The 23,263-nt window shown below is 29.5% G+C and overlaps 2 protein-coding genes across 6 annotated transcripts; both read left to right on the top strand.

Moving 5' to 3' along the window:
- Window positions 1-995: 995 nt before the first annotated feature.
- Window positions 996-1,980, top strand: Uxt (Uxt prefoldin-like subunit). Of its 2 annotated transcripts, XM_083108197.1 has the most exons (3): window positions 996-1,152; window positions 1,372-1,698; window positions 1,796-1,980. In XM_083108197.1, exons 2-3 carry the CDS (start codon window positions 1,384-1,386, stop codon window positions 1,856-1,858), a joined length of 378 nt encoding a protein of 125 aa, XP_082964323.1. In that variant the 5' UTR covers window positions 996-1,152; window positions 1,372-1,383; the 3' UTR covers window positions 1,859-1,980. The 2 variants fall into 2 exon arrangements, with proteins under 2 accessions (XP_082964323.1, XP_082964322.1); XM_083108196.1 differs by having other exon boundaries at window positions 1,372-1,980.
- A 4,824-nt stretch (window positions 1,981-6,804) lies between these two features.
- LOC145977034 (very long chain fatty acid elongase 7) lies at window positions 6,805-10,692 on the top strand. 4 transcript variants are annotated; one of them, XM_083108658.1, is made up of 9 exons: window positions 6,805-6,925; window positions 7,409-7,525; window positions 7,898-7,946; window positions 8,257-8,447; window positions 8,580-8,660; window positions 8,929-9,091; window positions 9,308-9,447; window positions 9,662-9,710; window positions 10,406-10,692. In XM_083108658.1, the coding sequence occupies exons 3-9, from the start codon at window positions 7,901-7,903 to the stop codon at window positions 10,537-10,539; spliced, it is 804 nt and encodes a 267-aa protein (XP_082964784.1). In that variant the 5' UTR covers window positions 6,805-6,925; window positions 7,409-7,525; window positions 7,898-7,900; the 3' UTR covers window positions 10,540-10,692. The 4 variants fall into 4 exon arrangements, with proteins under 4 accessions (XP_082964784.1, XP_082964782.1, XP_082964785.1 ...); XM_083108656.1 differs by having other exon boundaries at window positions 9,662-9,817; XM_083108659.1 differs by lacking the exon at window positions 9,662-9,710.
- The last annotated feature ends 12,571 nt before the right edge of the window (window positions 10,693-23,263 follow it).

The raw sequence follows: 23,263 nt of genomic DNA, 5'->3' as shown, positions 1-23,263 counted from the left end.
ATATAATTATTGTATATAAGGTGTATCGTTGTACTACCACCAGTTTAACTCGAGCAATTTACGATCATTAGCATACATTCAGTAACATGTTTTTTAATATGCATACGCGCAGAGCACACACTTTTTCACATTATTTTCATGTAACGTATATAAAAATCGAGAGATGTTTAATAACATAATAAAAACGTGGAGCGTTTCGACATTCACTTGTGTCTCTTTAGTCATATAATATAATATAACAGTATTGAAGAAATATAACATAATGGAAATAAATTATTAAAAATAAAATTACCTTTAATTTTATATTTTTTATATTTTTTGACTTAGATGCTATACGATACTGTGTACTGTATAATAACAGCATATTATAAAATTATAAAAGACAATATATTATATATTATGTCAATTATGTTATATATCAAAATTATGGAAAAAGAAGTGAAATATGTGATCTTCAATAAAATAGACGTTAAATAATCTTGCTATTCATTGTCTCGTTCTTACAAGACGTTGCAGATTGTTAGTTTTTTTATCAGATAATTAACAAGAATATGTGTTTTTTTATTTACAAGAATAATAATAATGAGATATAGATTATATTAGATATATTTGTTGATATACACGTGCACATAAACGCATATCTCCAAGTGTAATTAATGTTTTGATCATTTTTCTAAAATCTGTTGATTATAATTATGAAAAAAACTTGTGTATATTCAATAGATATGAAGATAATCTTTTAATTCCTCGTATGAACAGATTTGGCTGCGTTAAAAAATTCTCCCATGCCATTATGCCAAATGTATTGTATGTATATGTTTGTATTTGATCATATAAATATAAATTTTTGATCGATGTAAAGTTGATGTATTTATAAAAATTACATTTTTATTATATTAATTTATTTATTGTAAATGTTTTATTACACATTACAATAAATTCGACGAGATTGATCTGGTATACGTTAAAGAGACCTTCCTTAACAGCTGTTGCTCTATTTTTAAGAAGCTTGTTGCTAGTTCTGCCAGGCCAAGATGTCGCACAATGTTATACACGCTAAAGATGTAGCGTAAAAATGCAGTTATATTTGTCAAAAAGATTTTGTAATACAGTTTCTTTAGCTTTGATACGCTTTACTTCAAATCTGACAATGTGAGTGACACTATCGTTAATATACGAGATAAAATGCAAATATTTATAAACATGTAATATGTAATACTATAATGTGTGACATAACCTGAATTAGACTTCTGATAATACATATGTCGATTTCTGATTATACAATATTTTATATAATATTATTATTTTATAATAATATTATTTTATCGAATAATATTATTTTATTGGTATCTCATATTTTTTATTTTGTAGAACGAAAGTCTAATGGATCTGCAAACTCAACAGAAGATTTTACAATTTGAGACATTTGTGAACGATGTATTAAAAGCTGATCTTGCAAAATTGGCTGAAAAACTCGATGCTAAGAATGCTGACGTAGCTGAATTTCTACAATTGAAATCAGTGATATCTACATTTCAAAATACAAATGTCGAAAAAACAGGTTTCAAGACCAAAGTCGATATAGGAAATAATTTCTTTATTCAAGCACACATTCCTGATGCTTCAAAGATTTTATTAGATGTTGGTTTAGGGCATTATGTCGAATTTGATTTGAATGAAGCTTTAATAGTTATAAATGTACGGATTAAGCTGCTGGAGAAACAGATTGCTCATTTGCGGAAAGTGATTGCAAGAATTAATGCTCACATTAAGTTAATCCTCATTGTCATTACAGATTTGCAAGGAATTAAAGAAAATAATGAATAAAAACCATGGTAATGAACAAAGGATGATATGAGAATCAGAAATCATCTAGTGTTACTCTGTTATAAATAGATAAAAAACAGTACATGCTATAACTTGCTACAATGGCAACACAAATTTTATAAATTTATTAATAAACTTGTGTAATTCACAATATATATTTTAATTTTAATTTAAAAAATTTACAAAGACTGATACTAAAGAACAAAGAGTATATATTAAATGTATCAAAGATGGTAAAAATTGTTAAATGTATTAATAGTCTTATTATAATAGCATTTCTTAACTAACATTATTATTACTAAAATCTGGATAAATTATCTTTATTATAATAAAAAGGGGAAAAGAGAATAAATTATATTGTTTAATTTTAATATATATAAGCAAAGCATATATCATGCAGAGAAAAAGCAAAGAGAAAAACATTTTTATTTTATACAATGTATGTTAATGTAAAAATAATGTATGAATAATGTAGAAATAATGGTACACACAATATGTATACAGTTGTAAAACATTTAATACATTTTGTAAAGCATTTTTACTGTCTTAATTATGACTTTAGTCAAGATAAGGTGACATGTTTGAAAAGTACTTCTTCCCTTGTCATTTTAAATTTCAGACGCAGCCACTTATGCAAATATGTATAAAAGTAGCCTTCCTAGCATTTTTTCCCTATTCTCCCTTCATGTACGCATCTTGTATTTATGACTTAAGCTGTACTATACTGCATATGAGTTTGAAGATTGCTTGATATTTCAAGTGTTTACCAATGCATACATTTATGCATATATTATCTGCTCTCCTATTAGGTTTAAAGAATATTCATACAACTTATTCATTTATTAGCTCTTTAAGATTTTATCTTATAAGCTCTTTAAGATGCAGTTTCTCCAAAATTCTGTTTTAATTCCATTAACTCTTTAAAATTTTACAGAAAGAAACAGTTTCTCAAAAATTCTGTTCTAATTCTATTTTGAAATTTATACATCTTAAATTTCTATGAAACATATTTTGAACCATTGTTCTAGTTTGTTTTTTATTTTCTATTTATTGTTTGATCGTGATTATCAAATTCTGTAAAGATAAGTATGATACAGTGCATAAGTAACGTCTATAATATAGTTTAATATATATATTTATTGGATTATGATAAATATATTAATTTCATTAATAATATACGTTATATATAATGCTATAATAAATTATGTAATAATTTATATTTTTGATAATTAAAGAATAAGTTCAATTAATTGGTGGAACATTTTCTGTAAAAACTCTATATAAGCTTCTGCTCATAAATCAGTGGTAAAACTTGTTGATAGTTTATCGATAGTAATATCATCGGATGGTATATATCATACCTTCATTGACATAGTATGATGATTAATTTTTGTTTGAGAAGAAGATTGTATATTTTATATACTGTCTGTTAATAAATCCTAAATATTCTTACATATTAGTGACTGATAATAAATATCTTGTAGACCTACGAATATGTTTAATAATATTACTTTAGAATTTTCTAGATGGCATTGAAAAAAATCTTCGAGTATTTTCTTAGGATATATTTAAAAAAATATTTATTATATATGCATTATTTTATATCATATAACAATGTAAGTTGCTATTTATTATCTATTGTCATCATTTATTATATTTTTTTTGTTTAAAGGAAGAAGGAGAAATAAATTAAAGAATTATATGAAGATTAACGTTGTTAACGAAAATTATGAATCACACACAATTATAAAATCATTTTTTTTATTTATTATTAAAAGTTTGGTAATATAGATGAATAAGATATTTATTATGTATTTTAAAAGCTAGAAAAAATTAAATATTTAGATAAAACTTTTTAGCAGTCTTTTCTCTCTTTATAGACATTTTAAAATATAATATCTTGAAATTTTAATTTCATTTTATCTTAATTTAAGATAAGTACATATACAAATATTTTCAAAAACCATGTTTGATGATTAATTGATAAAATGTTTGATGATTATTTTCTAATTCTATTTTTGATGTTATATGTTTTTTTAACACTATAAATCGATATTATATTCGATATTACATTTGTAATTTTTACATAAAAAATATATACAATTTATTAAACTTTGCTTTCAAATAAAGATAATTTTTTGCACAAATGCGATGAACTTCTGCTTACATTTTGATTTTTACAAGAACGAGAAGAAGAAGAGAAGAAGAAATAACGAATTCCGGACACGGAAATCAATTCGTCCGGCTCAATTATGCGAAATGTAGTAGCTAAATGATCTGATTAGGAGAGGGAGAGATTGGACAGTAAATCTCTAATGTTAAGATAAAAGATGAATTCGTGATTCGGTTCGTGTTAAGACATCAGTAGTGATCAGTAGTGAAGTCAAGTAATCCACATTTAAATAAGAGAAGCCATACATCCATACTACCGGGAATATAATTATTCGCCATGGCTGTATACTTACGATTGATGTTTACTGAAGATGATAATTTGTACATGTCAAAAATATTTTTCGGCACTATTATATCTAATATATTTCTTAATATATCCTAATACGTTTCAATTTATGTCTTCTCAACGTGATATTATTTAATAAATATAATATAAGATATTGTAAAATATATTTTTTTAAATAGAGAATAACACATGCTCGATATTTATTATTTATAGTTCAAAGATGTTTTCGATTTACGTATAATATTCTCTCTTATATGATATCAGTGATAATATTATCTACCTAAAATTAAAATATCAAGGGAATTATTTATAATATTGACAGCTATAAAAGAACTTTCTAAACTTGTATATATTTTCAATACTAACATATGAGAAAAAAAGACAAGAACATTTTTATTTTAAATGATCTTCATTATGTATCTTTTTTTATATCTAATATATATTCTGTCGTGTTTAAAGGTAGACTCTTCACAGGGCGCTTTTCATGTCCATTACAACCCTGTATTCTAAGCCGAACCCATTAGGGGTTCTTGGTCTGCAGATAAGTTTAAAGCACAATAGGTTACCAACGCGAAAAGTTGTTAACACGAATATTAGTTATAGTACAAGTGTTACTTTCTTAAATCTCATAAAATATGTATAGATTGAAGTTACAATGTGGGAAAAATCTGCCAAAGCTTTCTTCACAGGTATGTATCTTAATTGTTATTTGATTTTTAATGTGTTTTATTATTTTGTATTGTTCATAAAATATTTTCTCGTTTGAAATATGCAGCATTTAATTCGAATTTATTTTATGTAACTATTTCGATATGATGCTGATTTTGACAATCGATCTATAATTGTACTTGATTTACAATTAACTAGTCGAAATTCAGTGATTAAAAGAGTTTTGCCTATACCAAAAATTATTTTTTTGCAATATGAATCTTTGTATCTGATATAATATATATTTTATTTATCATTCTCTTTATTATATTTCTGCATTGAGATATTGATCGATCTTTAATTTAATAAACATATTTAATATATAAGTATATAAAAGTTAATTGATGAATATATAAGTATATATATTATACATAAAAGTTAAATGTGAGAGATTCAGAATGTAAAATTTTAGACTTATATTGTAGAGTGATTACAATAATGCATATTTCATGCAAATTTTACTCTTAAATTTTTCGTAAGTTAAATAATAATTAAAAACAATGTGATAAATGTTGAAGTTGTGTCTAAAATATTTGGATTATGTTTTTTTATATTTATATTATAGTTTTAATTTATACAAATTTAGTTTTAATTTATACAAATTTTGTTCAAATTTAGATATTCAGCACTTACATATAATATTATTTATATTTTACTTATTTATGTATTATTTATAGTTTAACATCGCATTTAATATAAGTTTATAACTTGTCATTTTCAACTATAGCGTTTCAACTATCATTTTATCATACAATAAGTATTGGTTCTATTATATGTGAGTCATGTTTGATAATTTCATAGGTGCCATTATGGTTATTATGATAATGATGCTGATAATAATTGTTATTAAGCATTATTCCCAGATAGCACAAAAAGGCCAAAAGATGTCTTAAAGACGTCTAAAGGACTTTAAGACGTCTTTAAGTCGTTTTTTAGATATCTTTTGGACATGTGTGCTGTCTGGGTTATTATACGCATTATTATTATATAAGCATTATTATTGAGTTTTTACCGTTAGACAATGTTATTTGATATTAATGTCCATAATTGTCGCTATTAATTGCGTTTTCTCTGTCTACAGTAAAAATGCTTGTATTTAACCAAAAATTCTTTAGATATTTGAAATTATTTTTATAAGTTATATTAAAAAATAGTATAATGATATAATATACATATACATTAAGGAGTTTCGTTATACAAATTTCTTTCTTCATCTGCATCTTTCTTAAAAAATTATTTATTCAAAATTGTCTAAGAATTATTTATGCAAAATTTTGTAAGAATTATTGCTTAAATTATTAATGTATTTAAATGCAATGTTTGTGTATTTGACACAATTGTATACATATATGTGTGTGTGTGTGTGTGTGTGTGTGTCATAATTCTTTTTCATTTTATATGTTAAATTATATAATAACTATATTGATCAATTCTTATATGCTTTTTATATTATTTTGAATTAAACAATTTCTAATAAAAAAATATCTTTCTATGTATATTCTTTATAAGAATTTGCAATTATTTTTAAAACTCACAATATGGTATCATGCTACTTTAAACTTTAATTGCACTAACATAAAAAATGCATTATTTGCAGTAGATGATCTATTGTAAATGTTGCAATTAGTTGGAAATTAGTTTGTCGCGAAAGAATATATATATATATATATATATATATATATATATATATATATGTGTGTGTGTATGTGTATGTATGTAAAATAGTCAAATAATTATATAAAATTGCATATATTAAATTCTTTTGCAACAAATTTCCAACTAATTGCAACTTTTGCAATAGACTATCTATGCAAATATATATATAAATGCAGAACTGAATATTGTATGTCATTATGCAAAGTTTAACGTGGAATTTTTCATTGCAATTTAACTTGAAATTTGTGTTATAAATTTCTCGAAAAAGGATTAAATGTGAGTATCAAATAGATAAATTATATGTGCGTTGAATTGTATTAGATGATTTTAACTTAAATATGCACTTTTTTAAACAAAATAATCATTTTTTTTCAATAAAATAATTCTAATATAAATAATGTTCTTTAAAAAGAATATAGAAAATATAAAGAATATAGAAAGAACAAAGATACTCCGAATCATAAACTATCTATTAAAATATCTTATTTTTCGTATGTATCTTTTTTTTTACACACACACACACACACACACACACACACACACACACACACACACACACACACACACACACACACACATATATATACTTTAATATATATTTTTAATATTAGTATTTCAATATTATTGAATAATATTAGTGAAATAAAAGCAAGTGAAGATTTATTTCAGTACAATTGGATTGTAGTTTATGTAAAGATTAGAAATTATTTCAAGCCTCATAATTCGAAAAGTACTTAACAAGAAAATATTTTATTATAGTGTTTTGGAAAGCTCTTGAGATGCTATAAAAACGTGCGATGAAAAATAGGAAGTTCCATTTAAGAAAACAAAATTGAACTCCCTAAGACCTTGACTCTTTCATTTAAAGTCAAACGGGTATGACCATTTAATAAAACTTTTAAAACTTTCGTCTGATACATTTTTTTTCAAAAATTTTGTTTTGTTTTTGAGATATTATATACCCGTTTAGATATATGTATATAATAGATATTATATAATCGTTTCGGGGGAACTTTTGGAGAAGACTCTGTATATATATATATATATAATGTTTGACAATATTTACAATTATTTAGTTTCACTGATTAACTGTCTTACCAATAGTAACATATTTCACTTATATGGTAAATCTTACACCGCGTGGTTTTTATTTTTATATTGCCACTGTCAACTCAGATTTTCGCGCCGAATACTCAGGAATCTTAATGTAAATAATAATTGTTTATATCTTACGATGTTTATTCTTAGAATATGGAAATCATGGGCACTTATCACTATCTCATCGACGAAATTTCGGGTAAGTTAGATGAATAAGTAATGGAATAAAAATATATTTATGTGAAATATATATTATATGAGTGAAAATAATGAATGTAATATTTGACAGTATGTAATAACATGAACAATATAGTATATTTCTTTGAATATATTGAAAAATTCTCTTTATTAAATTTATAGATAGTATTGTTAATTTCTTTTTTTTTTATAACTGCATAATTATTCAAATTTGTCTATTTGTTGCCATTATAATCATTTTCATGAATTTAAATGCGTTATTGTATATATAACACATATAATATTTTAAAACTTTTTTTTCTATTTTGCAGATCCTAGAGTTTCTGATTGGCTATTTATGTCAAATCCATTTAGTGTAATACTAATTTTGTTCACTTATTTATCTTTTGTACTTTACTTTGGACCACGTTACATGAAGGACAAAAAACCTTACACGCTTAGAAAGATTATGATTTGTTACAATATTTCTATTACAATTGCAAATGTTATTGTATTTTATGGTGTAAGTATAATCAATAAATTTTATATATATATAGTATATATGATAAATATTTTTAGTTATAAATATTTCATGTTATTTTCTATTTATATTTTTAGGTTTAAAATTGAACTTAATGTATTTTCTGTTTTTTAGATACTAACATCAGGTTATACGACGCATCTTTCCATGGGATGTGAGCCTTTTGTAATTTCAAATGATCCTATATCACTTAGTGTAAGTAACTGTGATTAATGATTATAATAAAATTAAGTGTTATATATTACTAATATTTTTAAGTATTTTTAAAAATATTTAAAATAAAATTATATATAAAATATTTAAAAAATTAAAATATCTCTATACAAAAACTTCAATTTTTAACATAAATATAGTTAAAATTTGATCAATATAAAAATATTTAATATAAAAATTTTTTTTATAAAAACTGTGTATGTTTATATGTATGTGAGTGTACATGTGCATCAGTTTTTATTATGTATAGATGGCTCGATGGGTATGGTGGTATTTTACTCTGAAAATCATCGAGCTTGCGGATACCGTGATTTTTATCCTCAGAAAAAAATATAATCAAACATCGTTTCTTCACATATATCATCATACATTTATTGTCATTTCAACTTGGATAACTTGTAAATATGTACCTGGTACGTATTAGATAGTAATTTTAATAATTTAAAAATAATTAAAATTAAGTCAATAATTTATTCATATCTCTATATTATTCGAAATAATTTATAATTAAATATATACTGTATGCATATTAATATTTTGTTATGTTTAATATTCTGAAAGAGGACCTTTTTTTCCTACTTTTATAATCACAATAGATAATGATTAGATAAAATAAAGTATATGTACAGGTGGCATGTGGACTTTTGCAATGTTGCCCAATTGCGTAGTGCACGTAATCATGTACATGTATTATTTCTGTGCTTGTTTGGGGCCCGAAATGCAGAAGATAGTCATTCCCTGGAAAAAATCTATGACACGGTTGCAATTGGTACGCAGCGATTTTATATCATTTATTATTATATTTGTTATATTCTGACAAATTTTTAATCATCGATTGAAAATAATTAGATTTTTTCATTTGCTTTTTGATATTGACCAACCCTTTGTAAAACTTTTACAAAGTATTCCAGATTCATGCGGACATATAAAATAGCGCGTTTTGCGTGATATGTTCATACATACGAACTTCATTGTGGTTACAGCGCTCCCATAACTTGATAACTGGCTTTTCACGAGGGATTGAAAAGCTCCGTAAGCGCTGCTTGCAGAATCACACGTGTTCTCGTCGAATCCCAATTCGGTTTGCATTTGAGCGTAACAACGAGGGGCAGGGTAAAATGGGTGGACGAAGGCTCGTGGTACCGTTTTTAATTAAATAATCCGTTACCAGAGAATTTTTATTTCCGGCGATATCGACGGAACGATTTATCGGGTTACGTAGTTGTTTAATTTCGCGCGGAGTTTTTGCGCTCTAGAATTCCTGTCAAAGGTTGGACGAGGGCAAAATGCTTTTTTACATGCGATATATATATATATATATATATATATATATATATATATATTACATGTAAAAAATTTATATTTTTAAAATATTTATGTATATGTTTCTCTTAGTAGGTGTTATTTTTACATGGTAACAAATATTTATTTATATGTCTTCCGAAATTTTATTAATATATGTAATTTTATTAATATATATACATATATATATATATATATATATATATATATTGCTTTTGCAAATTTCTAGCAAAATGTAAAATAGCTTGTGTGTATGTGTGTATCATATGCACGATCACGAGGATTATATTATATTAAAAAATCATATTTTAAAATAATATTATCAAAAACATTTGACTATATAACATATTTAAAAAATGGGTACAAATAAATGTATCTCCGTGCCTTTATCACAGTGAAAATCGACATAATATTTTTTATTTCAGATCCAATTTGCTATCATAGTGACCCATCTGTTTCAAACGCTTCTACCATCCTGCGAATCAACGCGGAAACCATTAGCATACTTTTTCATGTCTCAACTTTGCTTCGTGATCTATTTGTTCTTAGACTATTATAGGAAGTCGTACTTGAGAAAAAAAATTGAGTAAACGAGTAATATCTTATGATGACGTTCTAGTTAATCAAAAAGTTGATTCGATGTGTTCGTATGGAATTTAAATGAACATTATATTGTGTAAATGAATAAAGTCTCCCTTAAGTATTGTTTCAATTCCCAACTAGTTTGAATAGTAGAATCTCAAATTCTCAATTATTTGTAACAAACAAATAATCGACAAATTCGAACAAATTAAATGAAAATTTGCATAATTTCAGAAATCACGTAAATTGTTATTGTAAGTTGCAAAAAGTACAAAACTTTTTTTATTTATAGTATATATGTATAGTATATTTGTTTATTATATTTATTAGGATGTTGTTCATTATAGTTTTTTGTTGTGCTACACATATATCTGATTTAATTAGCATTATTATTTCGTAGTAAAAAAATACCGTTAGAAAATATGATTTTAATTTGTGAATATTAATGTCATTTGCATATATTTGCGAATATATTTCGAAATTCTATGAAATATGCTTCTAATCTCATTATAGAACCTGATATTTTTATGCAACGAATACACATAATTCATATAATTCGTCACTTTTATAAAAAAAATTTGTACTATTTTTATTACTTATTATTTACGTATTAATATAATTGCCGTAAAAACAAAGTGGGACATAAGAATCAATAGAATCAAATATGATTTATCTTGCATCTCAAAAGAGAAAGATTTTTAAGAAAGACACACATAAAGAACACACATAAGTCAACAAGATGAGATATGTTACGTTGCTCGTAATGCTCTCGTGTTACGTCAGCTCAGATTTTATTCGCAAGACTATCTCACTGTCGAATTCTCTTCTCTCTTATTTGCTCTGCCTTATACAATGTTCTAGATAACATTCTGTTAATATGTCGTAAATATAATATACCGAATACGTCGTGAATTTTATTTGTTTTTTTTTTCTGTTTTCATTCTTTTTTACATCATGAGAGTTTTGCCATTGAAAGTAAAGGATATTTCGAAAAGCTATGGAAATATAAAAAAAAATGATACTTGGGAAAACTTCAATTTCTGAAAACAATTGCTTAAACTTTCTTAACATGATTATTTTTCGTGAGTCGTAAGAACTCCGATATTCGAGCTCGCACAGCTTTTCCCTGGTCGAAAGTATCCTGTGCAATCCCGTGCTATTCTCATACGTAGTTGAATATATACATACGTGCATGTTGTGTTCTATGCTGATACGCGTGTGTCCGGGAAAATTGCATTACCTTACTCGACTGTTTTCCCGGCCGACTGACATTAGCATAGCGGATTAGTGCGTCCATGGCTTTAAGTCGACACGCATGGCCTCACGCCGATAAGACTTTATTAACGTCTCCTGTATTTATCCCATGCTTCAAGCGGCGACCCCTTTCTGCATAGAATGTCCTTCCCTTTATAGGTTCTCGCCGTATACGCGATAGGCTAATCCTTTCCATGTATGTAATAATTCCATATATCTTTAATATATATTATGTATATTACCACATATTATTTTGCTCCTGTTATTTAATATAACAGTTTCATATTATTTCCTAAACAACGAGGAATGTTAGCGATAGATTATTATTATTACACCTGAGCAATAGGGAGTAATTATTCTTTTCTTATTTAACTAGCAATTGCGAATTGCTTTTCAACGTAATAATTATCGTGTTATCATTTAATATTTAGCGTGAATTATTATTTGGCTGAATATATTAAGGCAGCGGTGATTTATTTACTTCGAGTAGTCAGAATATAAAGAATTGAGGATTGCGTAAGAATGTATTGTACTTGGTTTGGTATACTAAAGAAAGGGAGACTCGTGCCGAAAGTACAAGAAGGGTGGATTATCAAAGTTAAAATTTCACCACTGTTTTGACGCATTTCTGTTGAATTTATTTAGTCGAAACAGCTCGACCGTTCAATTTCGGCATTATAACGATATCGTCTTATTTATATTTAACAAGTTACTTTAACCAAAACGTGATAAAGCAGAAAAGAAAGACTTATAAAGAGATAATTTATACAATTAATCGGATTTGTAATAAAATATTCGTTAGTATTTCATGTTGGAATATTAACCAACACTAGGTAATATTTAACAGATATAGTCGCGTTATTCGGCTCAATAATTAATTAATAACTGCAGAGTCTACTTCTAATTCATCATTATGAAATATGGAGCGGCAGCAGCTCTACGTGTCGGCGTGCAATAGTCCATAGGCAATACCACCAAAAAAATCAAACTGAGGAAGATTCTTTCGTATGTATGACCGTCGTCAAATGTATGACCGTCGCGGCACCTATCTCGCTTTACTATGGAGAAGATTCATTTTTCAGCTAGTCTCTAGCTGGGAACGTGACCTCGAAACAGTGCAGAGCCACAACTTTTAGAGAATATTTTGCAAGTTTCAAGCTTGTGCGATGTGGGTAGATGCGTTCTATTAGAGCGAGAGAAGAATTTGCGACTATTTCGAGAAAGGAAACTCCAAAGATACAATTGCGTTTGTTTTAAACTAAAAGGAAACTTTGGAGCATATTAGAACGTGCTTGAAAACAAAGAACTAAGATTCTTCGTAGATAAAGAATTACGTGTATAAATAATCTTCTTACATTATTACCTTGCAAATGATTACGATATACATTTTATACATATTATAAATATTGTAAATATTAAGTATTATAAATATTAAAATGTATATATATATATATAAATTTAAAATTATAAATTTTGAAGCATCAAAAAAAATATCTTTATATACAAAGCACTTTTACGACTAAAGGGGCCCAGGTTTTTCTATATTATCGAGAGATATATAATTGCAATATAATGCTATAATTATATTTTATATCTTTACATAATTTTATCTATATTTTCTACTTTTTAAATCTGGCTAAGAAACGCAGATATTGTAATATCGATGGCGTTATTTCGCCGCTATTTAGCGTGCGTATGGCAAAACGCATATGGTAATATCGTGGTGCATAATATATGGTAGCAGCGGCACTTATTTTTGGAAAATTTTAATATTGCACCCGGTGTCATTATTACCAGCTATGCCTCGTGATGGCGGTGCAGCCAATTCTGTGAAATTTATAAGGTAGCACCCTCGGCATGTAGTCGCCGCTCCCATATTACGATCCTCCGTTACGATCGCCCGGTATACGACGTAATTGGTTGCTTAAATACCAAAGTACATATATACATAATTGCGTATGTGTGTGTAGCACCTATTGGAATGGCAATGTGTAGATTAAGCCAGGTAGTCTCGGCTCTTTGGTACAGCATTGAACTATGAATAGAAACCTCGCTCAAATTGTCGGTTTTTAACATCTATCTCTTTTGGTGCCAATGACTTACAACATTGATTACGATCCAATGTACGCTTGGATCAAGTTGTAGCAGAGCGCAAGTTTAGGAAAATAATGGCTAAACTGATACGAGATCGATTGCTCGAACGCTTGCGAAAGAAAATAAATTTCTTTACATGCTTAATCCAATTTGCTTCTACTTATTGCAACAAATATAATGCTTATTTCAAATATCATAAACAAGTCATAATTTTGAATTATTCATTTTTGCGTTTCAGAAATCTTTGCATTTCGAGAATGTTAACCGAACAGGGTTGAATAAATGCGACATTATTAATCTCATATCATTAAAAATCCACAGATGTTTCGAAGCGGTCTTTAAATCTTGTCGAGACAATTTCGTAGATGAAAGATTATACCGTATATTGCGGAAATCGTAACGCTGCCGGAACGTAATAGAGGAGTCCACCGTATTTATGATCGGTGTAAAACATCGGGCCCATGCCGACTTGTTCCGAGCGAGAAAATTTCACGGCAACACGTGGCACCGCAGCGGAATTTAATAACATCGCGTACGGACTCGGGACCGTTTAGAATTTAATACTAATTTAAAAGAGATTAGTTCCGTATCCGACGCCAGACAAGGATCACTACCCTCTCAGACAGCCCTTTCGCAGGAGGTGAATTTCAGGGACAACGAGCGAGCGCAGAAGCGCAGTTCCCACGGGGGAAGCGGCTTAATTAATTGAACTTAATTTAAATTTAATTTAATTTCCTCTACCTCTTTGCACATCGTCGGAAGCACACGCGTCCGCCGCATGTCTTGCGTGCCGGTACGATCGCGCAAAATAGGCGGCTATATTTATAAACGGCATGAGCAATGATATAATACTTTTTATAGTCTGCGTTTTGAAGCTGCCATCGAATTATTTTGCTCAAGAAAAGTATTATTTTTTCTGAAAATTAATTAGTGCCATTTCTGTAAGCTAATTTTTTTTATTTTCTTTGCGTAAAAATCTTCATGCAATTATAAGTTCCTATTAATTATATAATATTTATTGGGAAATCTTCTTTTGGAAAGCCTTTCCTTACCTACGATTATTGTTGATTATCGAAAAAATGTAAAAATCTTTTCTCTGCAGCCGGTTGCAGTCATAATTTCTTAACCAAAACGTCAGCATACTAAAAGCCGGTGAAGATTAATGAACGCGAGGTTGAGATGAGGCGAGGAAGACATTACGCGAAATGAGGATTAAAAAGAAACGCTAAAGAAATCGTGTTCGCAGGCAACGCGTCGGCTTATTTCTTCCCGTTGCGATTTTACATCTTAAATGGCGAAGAGCTCGTTGTAGTTTGAAAGGCACGCATAACGCAAGATGATTTACTTCGGGTGTAAATCATGGGCTGTTTGCGAGAGAGGTACCGCCAAAATTTACCACAACGGCCCGTCGAGAAGAGAGAATTTCGATTTCAGGCCGCGCACGCGAGCCTTCTCGCGAATATTGAGGAAGTTTCTTTTTCCGTTCCGGAAATCCATCCCGAGTAAAACTTGGATTGTTCCTTCTTCTCGCGATGCGGCCGTTAGAATGAAACTGAGGGTTAGAGGCAGAGATTCCAGGGGGTGAGCAAAGAGAGGGGAGAGAAAAACTGATTGGAATAAAAACTTTGAATATTTACAACTAGGATTGGGGATCTCGAGCAGCCCATTCGAATTTATTCGAGAATATCGATGAAATTCTGTGTCGCGCAGGATTTAAGACTTTCAGTTGAAAGAACGAGAGTGGCTGCATGTGGCTAGAAAAATCCCAGAAAAGCACGGTAAGCGAAAAAGTTTATGAATCGTAAGATTCGTCAAGTGAACGTATACGTGAATAATATAAAATATATATAAACATTTATAATTAGTATAAGTAACATAATTTTCAGAGAAGTTAATTTTCCTTTGAATGAAATTAAATACCGATATATTATCGCACACAAAAACTTTCTCTTTATACAGATAACTTATATATATGTATGTATTGATTCGTGAATATGCATCGACAAAGTACGGTGAATTAGGTTGATCCGCAAAAAATGTTCGATCATTTTGTCAGAGGCTCCTCCCTTTCGATTCAAAGTTTTTATCTTAACTAGAGCCATAGTTAAACTTCGCTGGAGTAATTTACTGACTTGTATAAAAAATGGATACTAACTTTTTGTTTAGTGCCTCGCTCTTGACTAAAGGAACTAGATTTAGTAGCTTCGCATAATTTTATAAAACCTGAAGAAGAGTTTTAGAAAAGCGTAATCTTTCTTTTGCGTATAAACTTCCTTGCAGTTAAATAGCAGTAAATAACAAATTTATCATTTATTTTATATATATATCTCGAGCGATGTGTTTTGTTATTAAGTTCTTACTATATCACAGATTAATCATGAAAATTTCAAATAAACATTGCGTCAAATGAACTAGCTAAGATTGATTGAAGTTAATATCTAAAATTATGAAATATGTGATTAGATATGGATAGTTTTAACAGATCAGATCGTAAAACGTAACATATTAAATTATTGCCTTGATACGTATTGATATATGTCGTAAATTTTATAAGATGATTAGACATAAAAATTTATTTAGAATGTCTGAAGCATCGATCAATCAAAATGATTTATTCATAATATGATTAATTATGCAATCACATATTGATTTAGTTGCTCTTATTTTATCACATCATCAATTTTAATAACCATTAATTTTTATATATAATTTCCCGCTTCTCTCTCTCTCTCTTTTTCTATATGATACATTTATATATTTATGTTATTATTTACTTAGTATTTTACAATATTAATAAGATTCGCTACAATTATAGGGTCTATATTAAAAAAAATTGTATTTTTATTTTACTTTATAAAAGAAAGATGTAATAATCCAGTTACTAAAATATTAAGAGGATTACATTTATATAAATTCTTTTATACATATATATAAATTGTTTATATGTTTTTATATAAAGAAAGAGATGAAACATTTATCGTTTCTTAGATACGTAAATCGGTCTATTATCCGACTAATGTCGATAATCTTATCCGTTTAATCGTATGCTCGATATCGCTACTCACATGCTTTATGCAAAGACAGGATTCTGATATCCGTGCAAATGATAATGTTCTGTTTCCTGCTATCGCTGGAAGGGCAGGGAGTTACGGCGTACAACTCGTCTTCGAGATAAATGGATTACAGCCTACTACGCGTATCGAACCGAAATTAATTCAGTCACGATCGTCGTAGCGCGTCGAGAAGAGGAACGGGAGAGGAGGGGAATGGATGGGAAGAAGGTAGAAAAAAAGATACACTACTTATCCCGATGGTATCGTTGACTGCGAAAATGTGGAGAAAGGATAGTAGAAAGTGTCATTGATAGTATAGCTAATGAGGGAGAACGAGAATAATGTCGTTATAATAAGTAGCGGCGAGGTAGTATTTTATAATGCGAATAGTTTGCGCTTCTAAAAGGACTTTAAATGTTTTCGAGAACGTTAAGTGACTCGGAGTGGAAGCCAGATAGCATTTTATTGCCATCAACTAACCGCTATCACAAAATACCGCCGTTTAGCCGTTCTGGTAGATCAGCTTAGTACTTTGGCGGTGCGTACGTGACAATTTTTCAGATCAAGATTAGCGTAGCGACGTTTCAAATCACGTTAAATAACATAAATAAATTTCTTATCATTTCGTGGCATTAACAACTCCCAATTATCTTAAGCAAGCAAGTAAAAATGTAATTAATAAGCTTTTAATTATGATTAAAAATAATATAATTTATTGTGAATATAAATAATTTGATTTCCTTAAAGATAAAATACTAATATTATTCTACATAATAAAACAATAATAATAATAGCCTATAATTTTATGATACTGAATGATTAAACAAATAACATTTTTATTGTAATAATAATAATAAAATTCATAATAAATAATTCTTTATTAATGTGTTATATATATATATATATATATATATATATATATATATATATAATATTTATGAATAATCTTTATTTAAATAAATATTTTAATATACTTCAACAAATTTATTTCAATTTAAATTAAGTGATAATTCAAAAATAGTAGTTTATAAGAATATTAATTTTGGAGATTAAGAATATATAATTAAACAATTATTTTGTTGAAAAATTATTATTAGAGTTAAATATATATAAATATATTTATAAAAATTTTTATTTATAATATAAGGTATTTATTTAGATTTTGCTAATAACTTATTAAAATAAAAATATTATTAATTTTTTAAAATTAATGTTTTTTAGAGACTATATAATTATTTATTTATTTATAATTTATTTATTTATAACTATATAATTATTAATTTATTTATAGTGATACATTAATAAATTGAACATATTGAGAACAAAACAAATTATAATAATCCATTTATTAAAATTAGTATGGAATATGAAGAGAATTTACAGCGTTTCCTTTGTGTATTGTGTTAAATATACATGTTTCGATAGTTGATATACGAGTGTGTTTATGACGTAGATATGTACACGTTAGATACGTACGCGAAGTCACCTTGTTGTCAGTCTCACAGGATGATTTGAGCGGGCAAGTGTCGTGCGCGAGCCGTTCTGTGTGTCCTCGTTATTCTTCAAAAAAAAGATCATTTCTTACGATTAATCGTATTTATCCTTCGATTAATTATATCGTCTATATCGAAACGACGATCCTGCATCAAAAAATATAGAGACACGGCCTCATTTATTTATTCATTTAAAGTAAGAATCAAAGATATTTATATATAGATAATAATTATATTTCCAATAATAAATAGATAAGATTCGAATATATCTCGCAACGTGCTGACTTTTCGCCGATTTAAATATGATTTGTCATTTTTTGATTGAGAGAGAGAGAGAGAGAGAGAGAGAGAGAGAGAGAGAGAGAGAGGGTGAGAGGGGGGGAGGGGGAGGGAGGGAGGGAGGGAGGGGGAGAGGGGGAGAGGGGGAGAGGGGAGAGAGAGAGAGAGAGAGAGAGAGAGAGAGAGAGAGAGAGAGAGAGAGAGAGAGAGAGAGAGAGAGAGAGAGAGAGAGAGAGAGAGAGAGAGAGAGAGAGAGAGAGAGAGAGAGCACGCGAAGTACATCGTCAAATCGAGTACTTTAAACCATGGAAAAGTGACAGATATATTAATAATTTAATAACTTTTCGCGAAATTTATGTATTCTAAATGTATTACACGTCCAATATTAAATTTCAATTATATATGTATCTAAATAGATACATATATAATTGAAATTTAATACTGCGAACTGTCGCGTCTTAATTTGACTCGCGTATTACCGCATAGGTGTGAAATTGCCGCTTTTGAATTTTTCAGTCAGTTACTGGGACGTCGCGGGCTCGGAACGGATCGATTCCGAAAACGGCGTGTAATTAGTAAGTATATAATAAATCCAGTCTCAATATTTATCAACTACATGACAAATCTATCATCGATGATTTGTCGAGATTCGTATTTTGCGAGATTTACTCGATAGGGATCTATCGCGCGAGCAGCAGTCGCTAAAGCAATGATCGTACATTTCTGGTTATTTTATTGCATAGATATTTTTGTTGATATACGAGTGTGTTTGTGACGTAGATGTGTACACGTCAGATACGCGAGGTCACCTTGTTGTCTCAGTTGTGTCAGTCTTAGAATGATTTGAGCGGCAAGTGTCGTGCGCGAGCCATTCTGTGTGTGTCCTTTTACCCATAAAACAAAATATACGCTTTACCGCTTTAATATTAATATTCGTATATTTAATTTCACGTATATCGTTTCACGTGTACGTTATCATGTAAGATAGAAATTGCCCTAAAACGCAAACGGGTATTACTTGTTACAGGAGGAGGCGAATGTGCATAAAAGTGGTTAGGAGCAACAGGTATAACATCGTCATGGCGGGCAGCGCGCGAAGTTAGACGCGCGACTATCGAATTTCCTTCGTGATTCGTACGCTATTTGCGAGATGTCACGAGTGCCAAGCGGATTTCGTAATTTCGTGAATTCGTAATTTTCGTATCATTTCTCTACCGCGATGTAAAAAAAGTAGTGCGTGCGAGTAACATCGGGAGTGCCGTATAAAGTACCGCGCGCTCGTAATTAATTGAATATTCGCGATTAATGTCGGGAGTGCAGCGTAAAGTATCGCGCGTCATATTGTAGGACGTGATCGTGTAACGAAATCATTTTTGCGGGAATGTACGCGTTACGCGAGTGCCACGAAGAAGCAGCAATGATGAAACAGGAGAGAAGAGACAGGCCAGGAAGCGTGGGCAACGACGGTGCAACCGCCAAGGTAAGCAATTTAAAACTTATTTAATTTATTAGCGGCATTTTTTATTTGCGGCGACAATATTCCGTTATTTAATTTGCACTCGGTAAATGCATTCGATAAATTAATCTATTGTTTTTTTATTGCATATGTGAAGAGTTTGCAATTTGTTGAAATATAATAAATGTATAATATTTTTATACGATATCAAATTACGATATTAAATATAAATAATAATATTAAGAAAAATTCAGAATAAAAATTATTTAGATGAAAATTAAAGAAAAACTTGTCAATAAAAATATGATTGTAAAAATTAATAATAAAATAATATAGAAAACTATGTAAATTATTTAAATTATATTTTTCAAGAAAATTAAAAATAATATAGATTTTTGTTTAATTGAGAACGTTGGAACATTTTACAATTTAATAAATTATTTTTTTTTTAAATTGAAATATAAAGAGAACAAGAGATAAAATGTTATAAAATATAAAATTATTGGATTAGTATTTAAAATTGAGAAAATATAAAAAGATAATTTTTTGAATAATTAAAAAATAAAATATCTGAAGGTAGAAAAATTATTATTAAAGATATACTAATAAAAAAATGAAAAATTTTAATTTTACAATATTAAATAAATATGATAATTTAAAGAAACAATTTAATAGAGCTTTATACAATTCTAATACAACTTTAATATAGAGTAACTTTTTCTTCTATATATAAATTTGCATTTAGATAATGCATTATCATCTGTAGCAACTGCTTGATTGATAACATTGCAGAAAAATGTCTTCATATCTTGAGGAATGTATTGGTAAATGTATTGCAGTTTTCGATGATGCGCTCACATATGTCATATTGTATTACATCACTAGTGAACCTAACTCTTGCAGAGATTCCTGTCGAAAGGAATTCTCCCTATGTGACGCCTGAGCTATATGTATATTATAATAGTATCTTCGAGAGAGATTTCCCATTTTCCCCTTGTTCTTATTTATATATGGAAAAAACATCATAAATAGTCGTGAATTTTAATCGAAATAAATTCATTCAAGAAAAAATTCGAATAAAAAAATTATCATATATCTCAGCATATTTTGAATAATTAAAACAACTATCATTTATAAGAATAATCATATTATAATTTACATACAGCTCGGAGAAACATCATAAATTATAAATTAAATGTATATTAAATATATAATTAATATAATAGCTTTAAAATGGCATAAAGATAGCTAGTCCAATTTTATGCGTGCACTTTTTATGCATTTAATGCATATATATATTTCAGTTATGCGGAATATCAACACAAAAAATTGAATATGTAATTTGAAATTGATCTATTAGGGGAGTACTCTGTTTTTTTCAGGCTTGAATTATTTTTGCAAGTATCGCGCACTTTAACGTAGGTGTCGGGCGGGCACCTGTTTATAAAGCAGCGCGGAAAGCTTGATAACACACGAGTGAGAAATTGGGAAGATATATTCGCGAGGTTGATAAGCACACAGTACGCATCGCGTTTACGGGCGCCTAGACAAACATACAGCAGCGAGCCTTTCTCGAATAATTGAGCGTACCGCATAAGTAACATAACAGAGAAACGGAAGGGTAAGATACGGCAATCGTGGCCGCGGAGTGTAACAGCGGGCTCATCAACCCTCCTTTCCTCTCCGACCTCTCCGATTTCCCTTCTCTTTGTCACTATGCGGGTTGGCGAAGACAGCTGTAGAAACTTGGGGATTTATGGCCCTTGCGGCCTGCGGATTTTCGTTTTCTGCCGAACGACACGCCGGCGCCGCGTCCTACCGTTTGAAATCTCCGCGCTCTCGCACGACAATCCCCCTCCTCCCTCCGATGGGAACTCAATTAATATTTATGGGGATAGCTCCCAGCTAGTTCCGTTTGTCTGCGCCCGTTCTCTCGCCTCTGCCGCGTCTTTCCTTCCAAGTCCTATTTCCAGCAATTCTCCGGAATGGAGGTTGCAGCATTGGTTAAACTCTATGCGGTAAAAAGGAATAGCCGTCCGCGTTCGTTCCGACGTTCGCTATCAGTTTTATTCGCGTACTGGGATTCTTCCGAAGTATCGTAACGATACCCACCCATTTTCGAGCGAGTTTCTCGAGTACGGTTTTAGTTTAGCGTATCTCGCACGGGCTTATCCACGAGTAACACGGCGCTATGTAACACGGATGGTAAGTTAGTCGGAGCTACATAAATAGCGGCTTATCGCGTTCGGGTGGATATTTTTCGACGTACTTGAAAAAGAGCGACCGACCATTCGCACGCGCGTCCCTTTTTCGTAACATTCTTGCTGTTCTTCGCGTCCAAATTTTTTTATCGCTACGTTTCCTTTCCCCTGCACAGGTAGCGAGATTATGTATTGTTTGTATCGCGATTTGACAGATTTTGCATATTTTGCATAATTTCAATATTGCATTTTGCGCGCAACTTATGGTCACGACAATAAAAGTCAGCTTTAGAAGGAATTTTACATTTTTGACATTCTTATCTCTTTTTGCTGTTTTGCCTTCAAAATATATTCCAATTTTCTATTATCATCTATATTAATAATTGCAATTTTTAAATATTTTTGTAAAAGATATAATTTCATGTTACTCTTTTTAATATTTTTATTAAAATCTGATAATTTTGCGATATTTAAAGAGCGAACATCATATGCAATATATGAAAAAATGTAAAAGCGTGTATTGCGCTTTTAAATTCAGAAAATATAATTCAGCGTTATAAAGGCAGATGTTTCGCACGCTTCGTTGTACTACTTAAAATTCCCTAAGCAGCTGTGGGAGCTTCACGGGATCGAGAGTAAAAGAACGACGGGTGGAAGCAGTACACTAAAAAGTCTTTTTTTTCACACGATGTAGCCAATGTCGAGGTGGGGTCCAGTTATAAACCTCCGTGAAAGCGGGAACGAAAATTCCCTGGGCGGAAATAAAAGTAAATTAAAGCGCACGCGGTCGGTTGTTTAAAATGTAACAGCCAATTACTGACCTTTCGATAGTACGAGGTCGTCGGTCGCACGAACAAGCAAAGCTTTCTGC

Source organism: Camponotus vicinus, unplaced genomic scaffold (genome assembly GCF_025532165.1).
Source record: "Camponotus vicinus isolate PSW18456_S1 unplaced genomic scaffold, iyCamVici1.0 SCAF_9, whole genome shotgun sequence".
In the NCBI taxonomy this organism is placed as follows: domain Eukaryota; kingdom Metazoa; phylum Arthropoda; class Insecta; order Hymenoptera; family Formicidae; genus Camponotus; species Camponotus vicinus.
This window is presented reverse-complemented; position numbering and strand designations above follow the sequence as displayed.

Coding starts and splice junctions, on each gene's coding strand:
- Uxt (XM_083108196.1), top strand. CDS start 1,384: ATGGATCTGCAAACTCAACAGAAGATTTTACAATTTGAGACATTTGTG.
- LOC145977034 (XM_083108656.1), top strand. CDS start 7,901: ATGGAAATCATGGGCACTTATCACTATCTCATCGACGAAATTTCGG. Junction 8,661..8,928: donor ATGATCCTATATCACTTAGT/GTAAGTAACTGT, acceptor TATTATGTATAG/ATGGCTCGATGGGTATGGTG. Junction 9,818..10,405: donor TGGGTGGACGAAGGCTCGTG/GTACCGTTTTTA, acceptor TTTTTATTTCAG/ATCCAATTTGCTATCATAGT.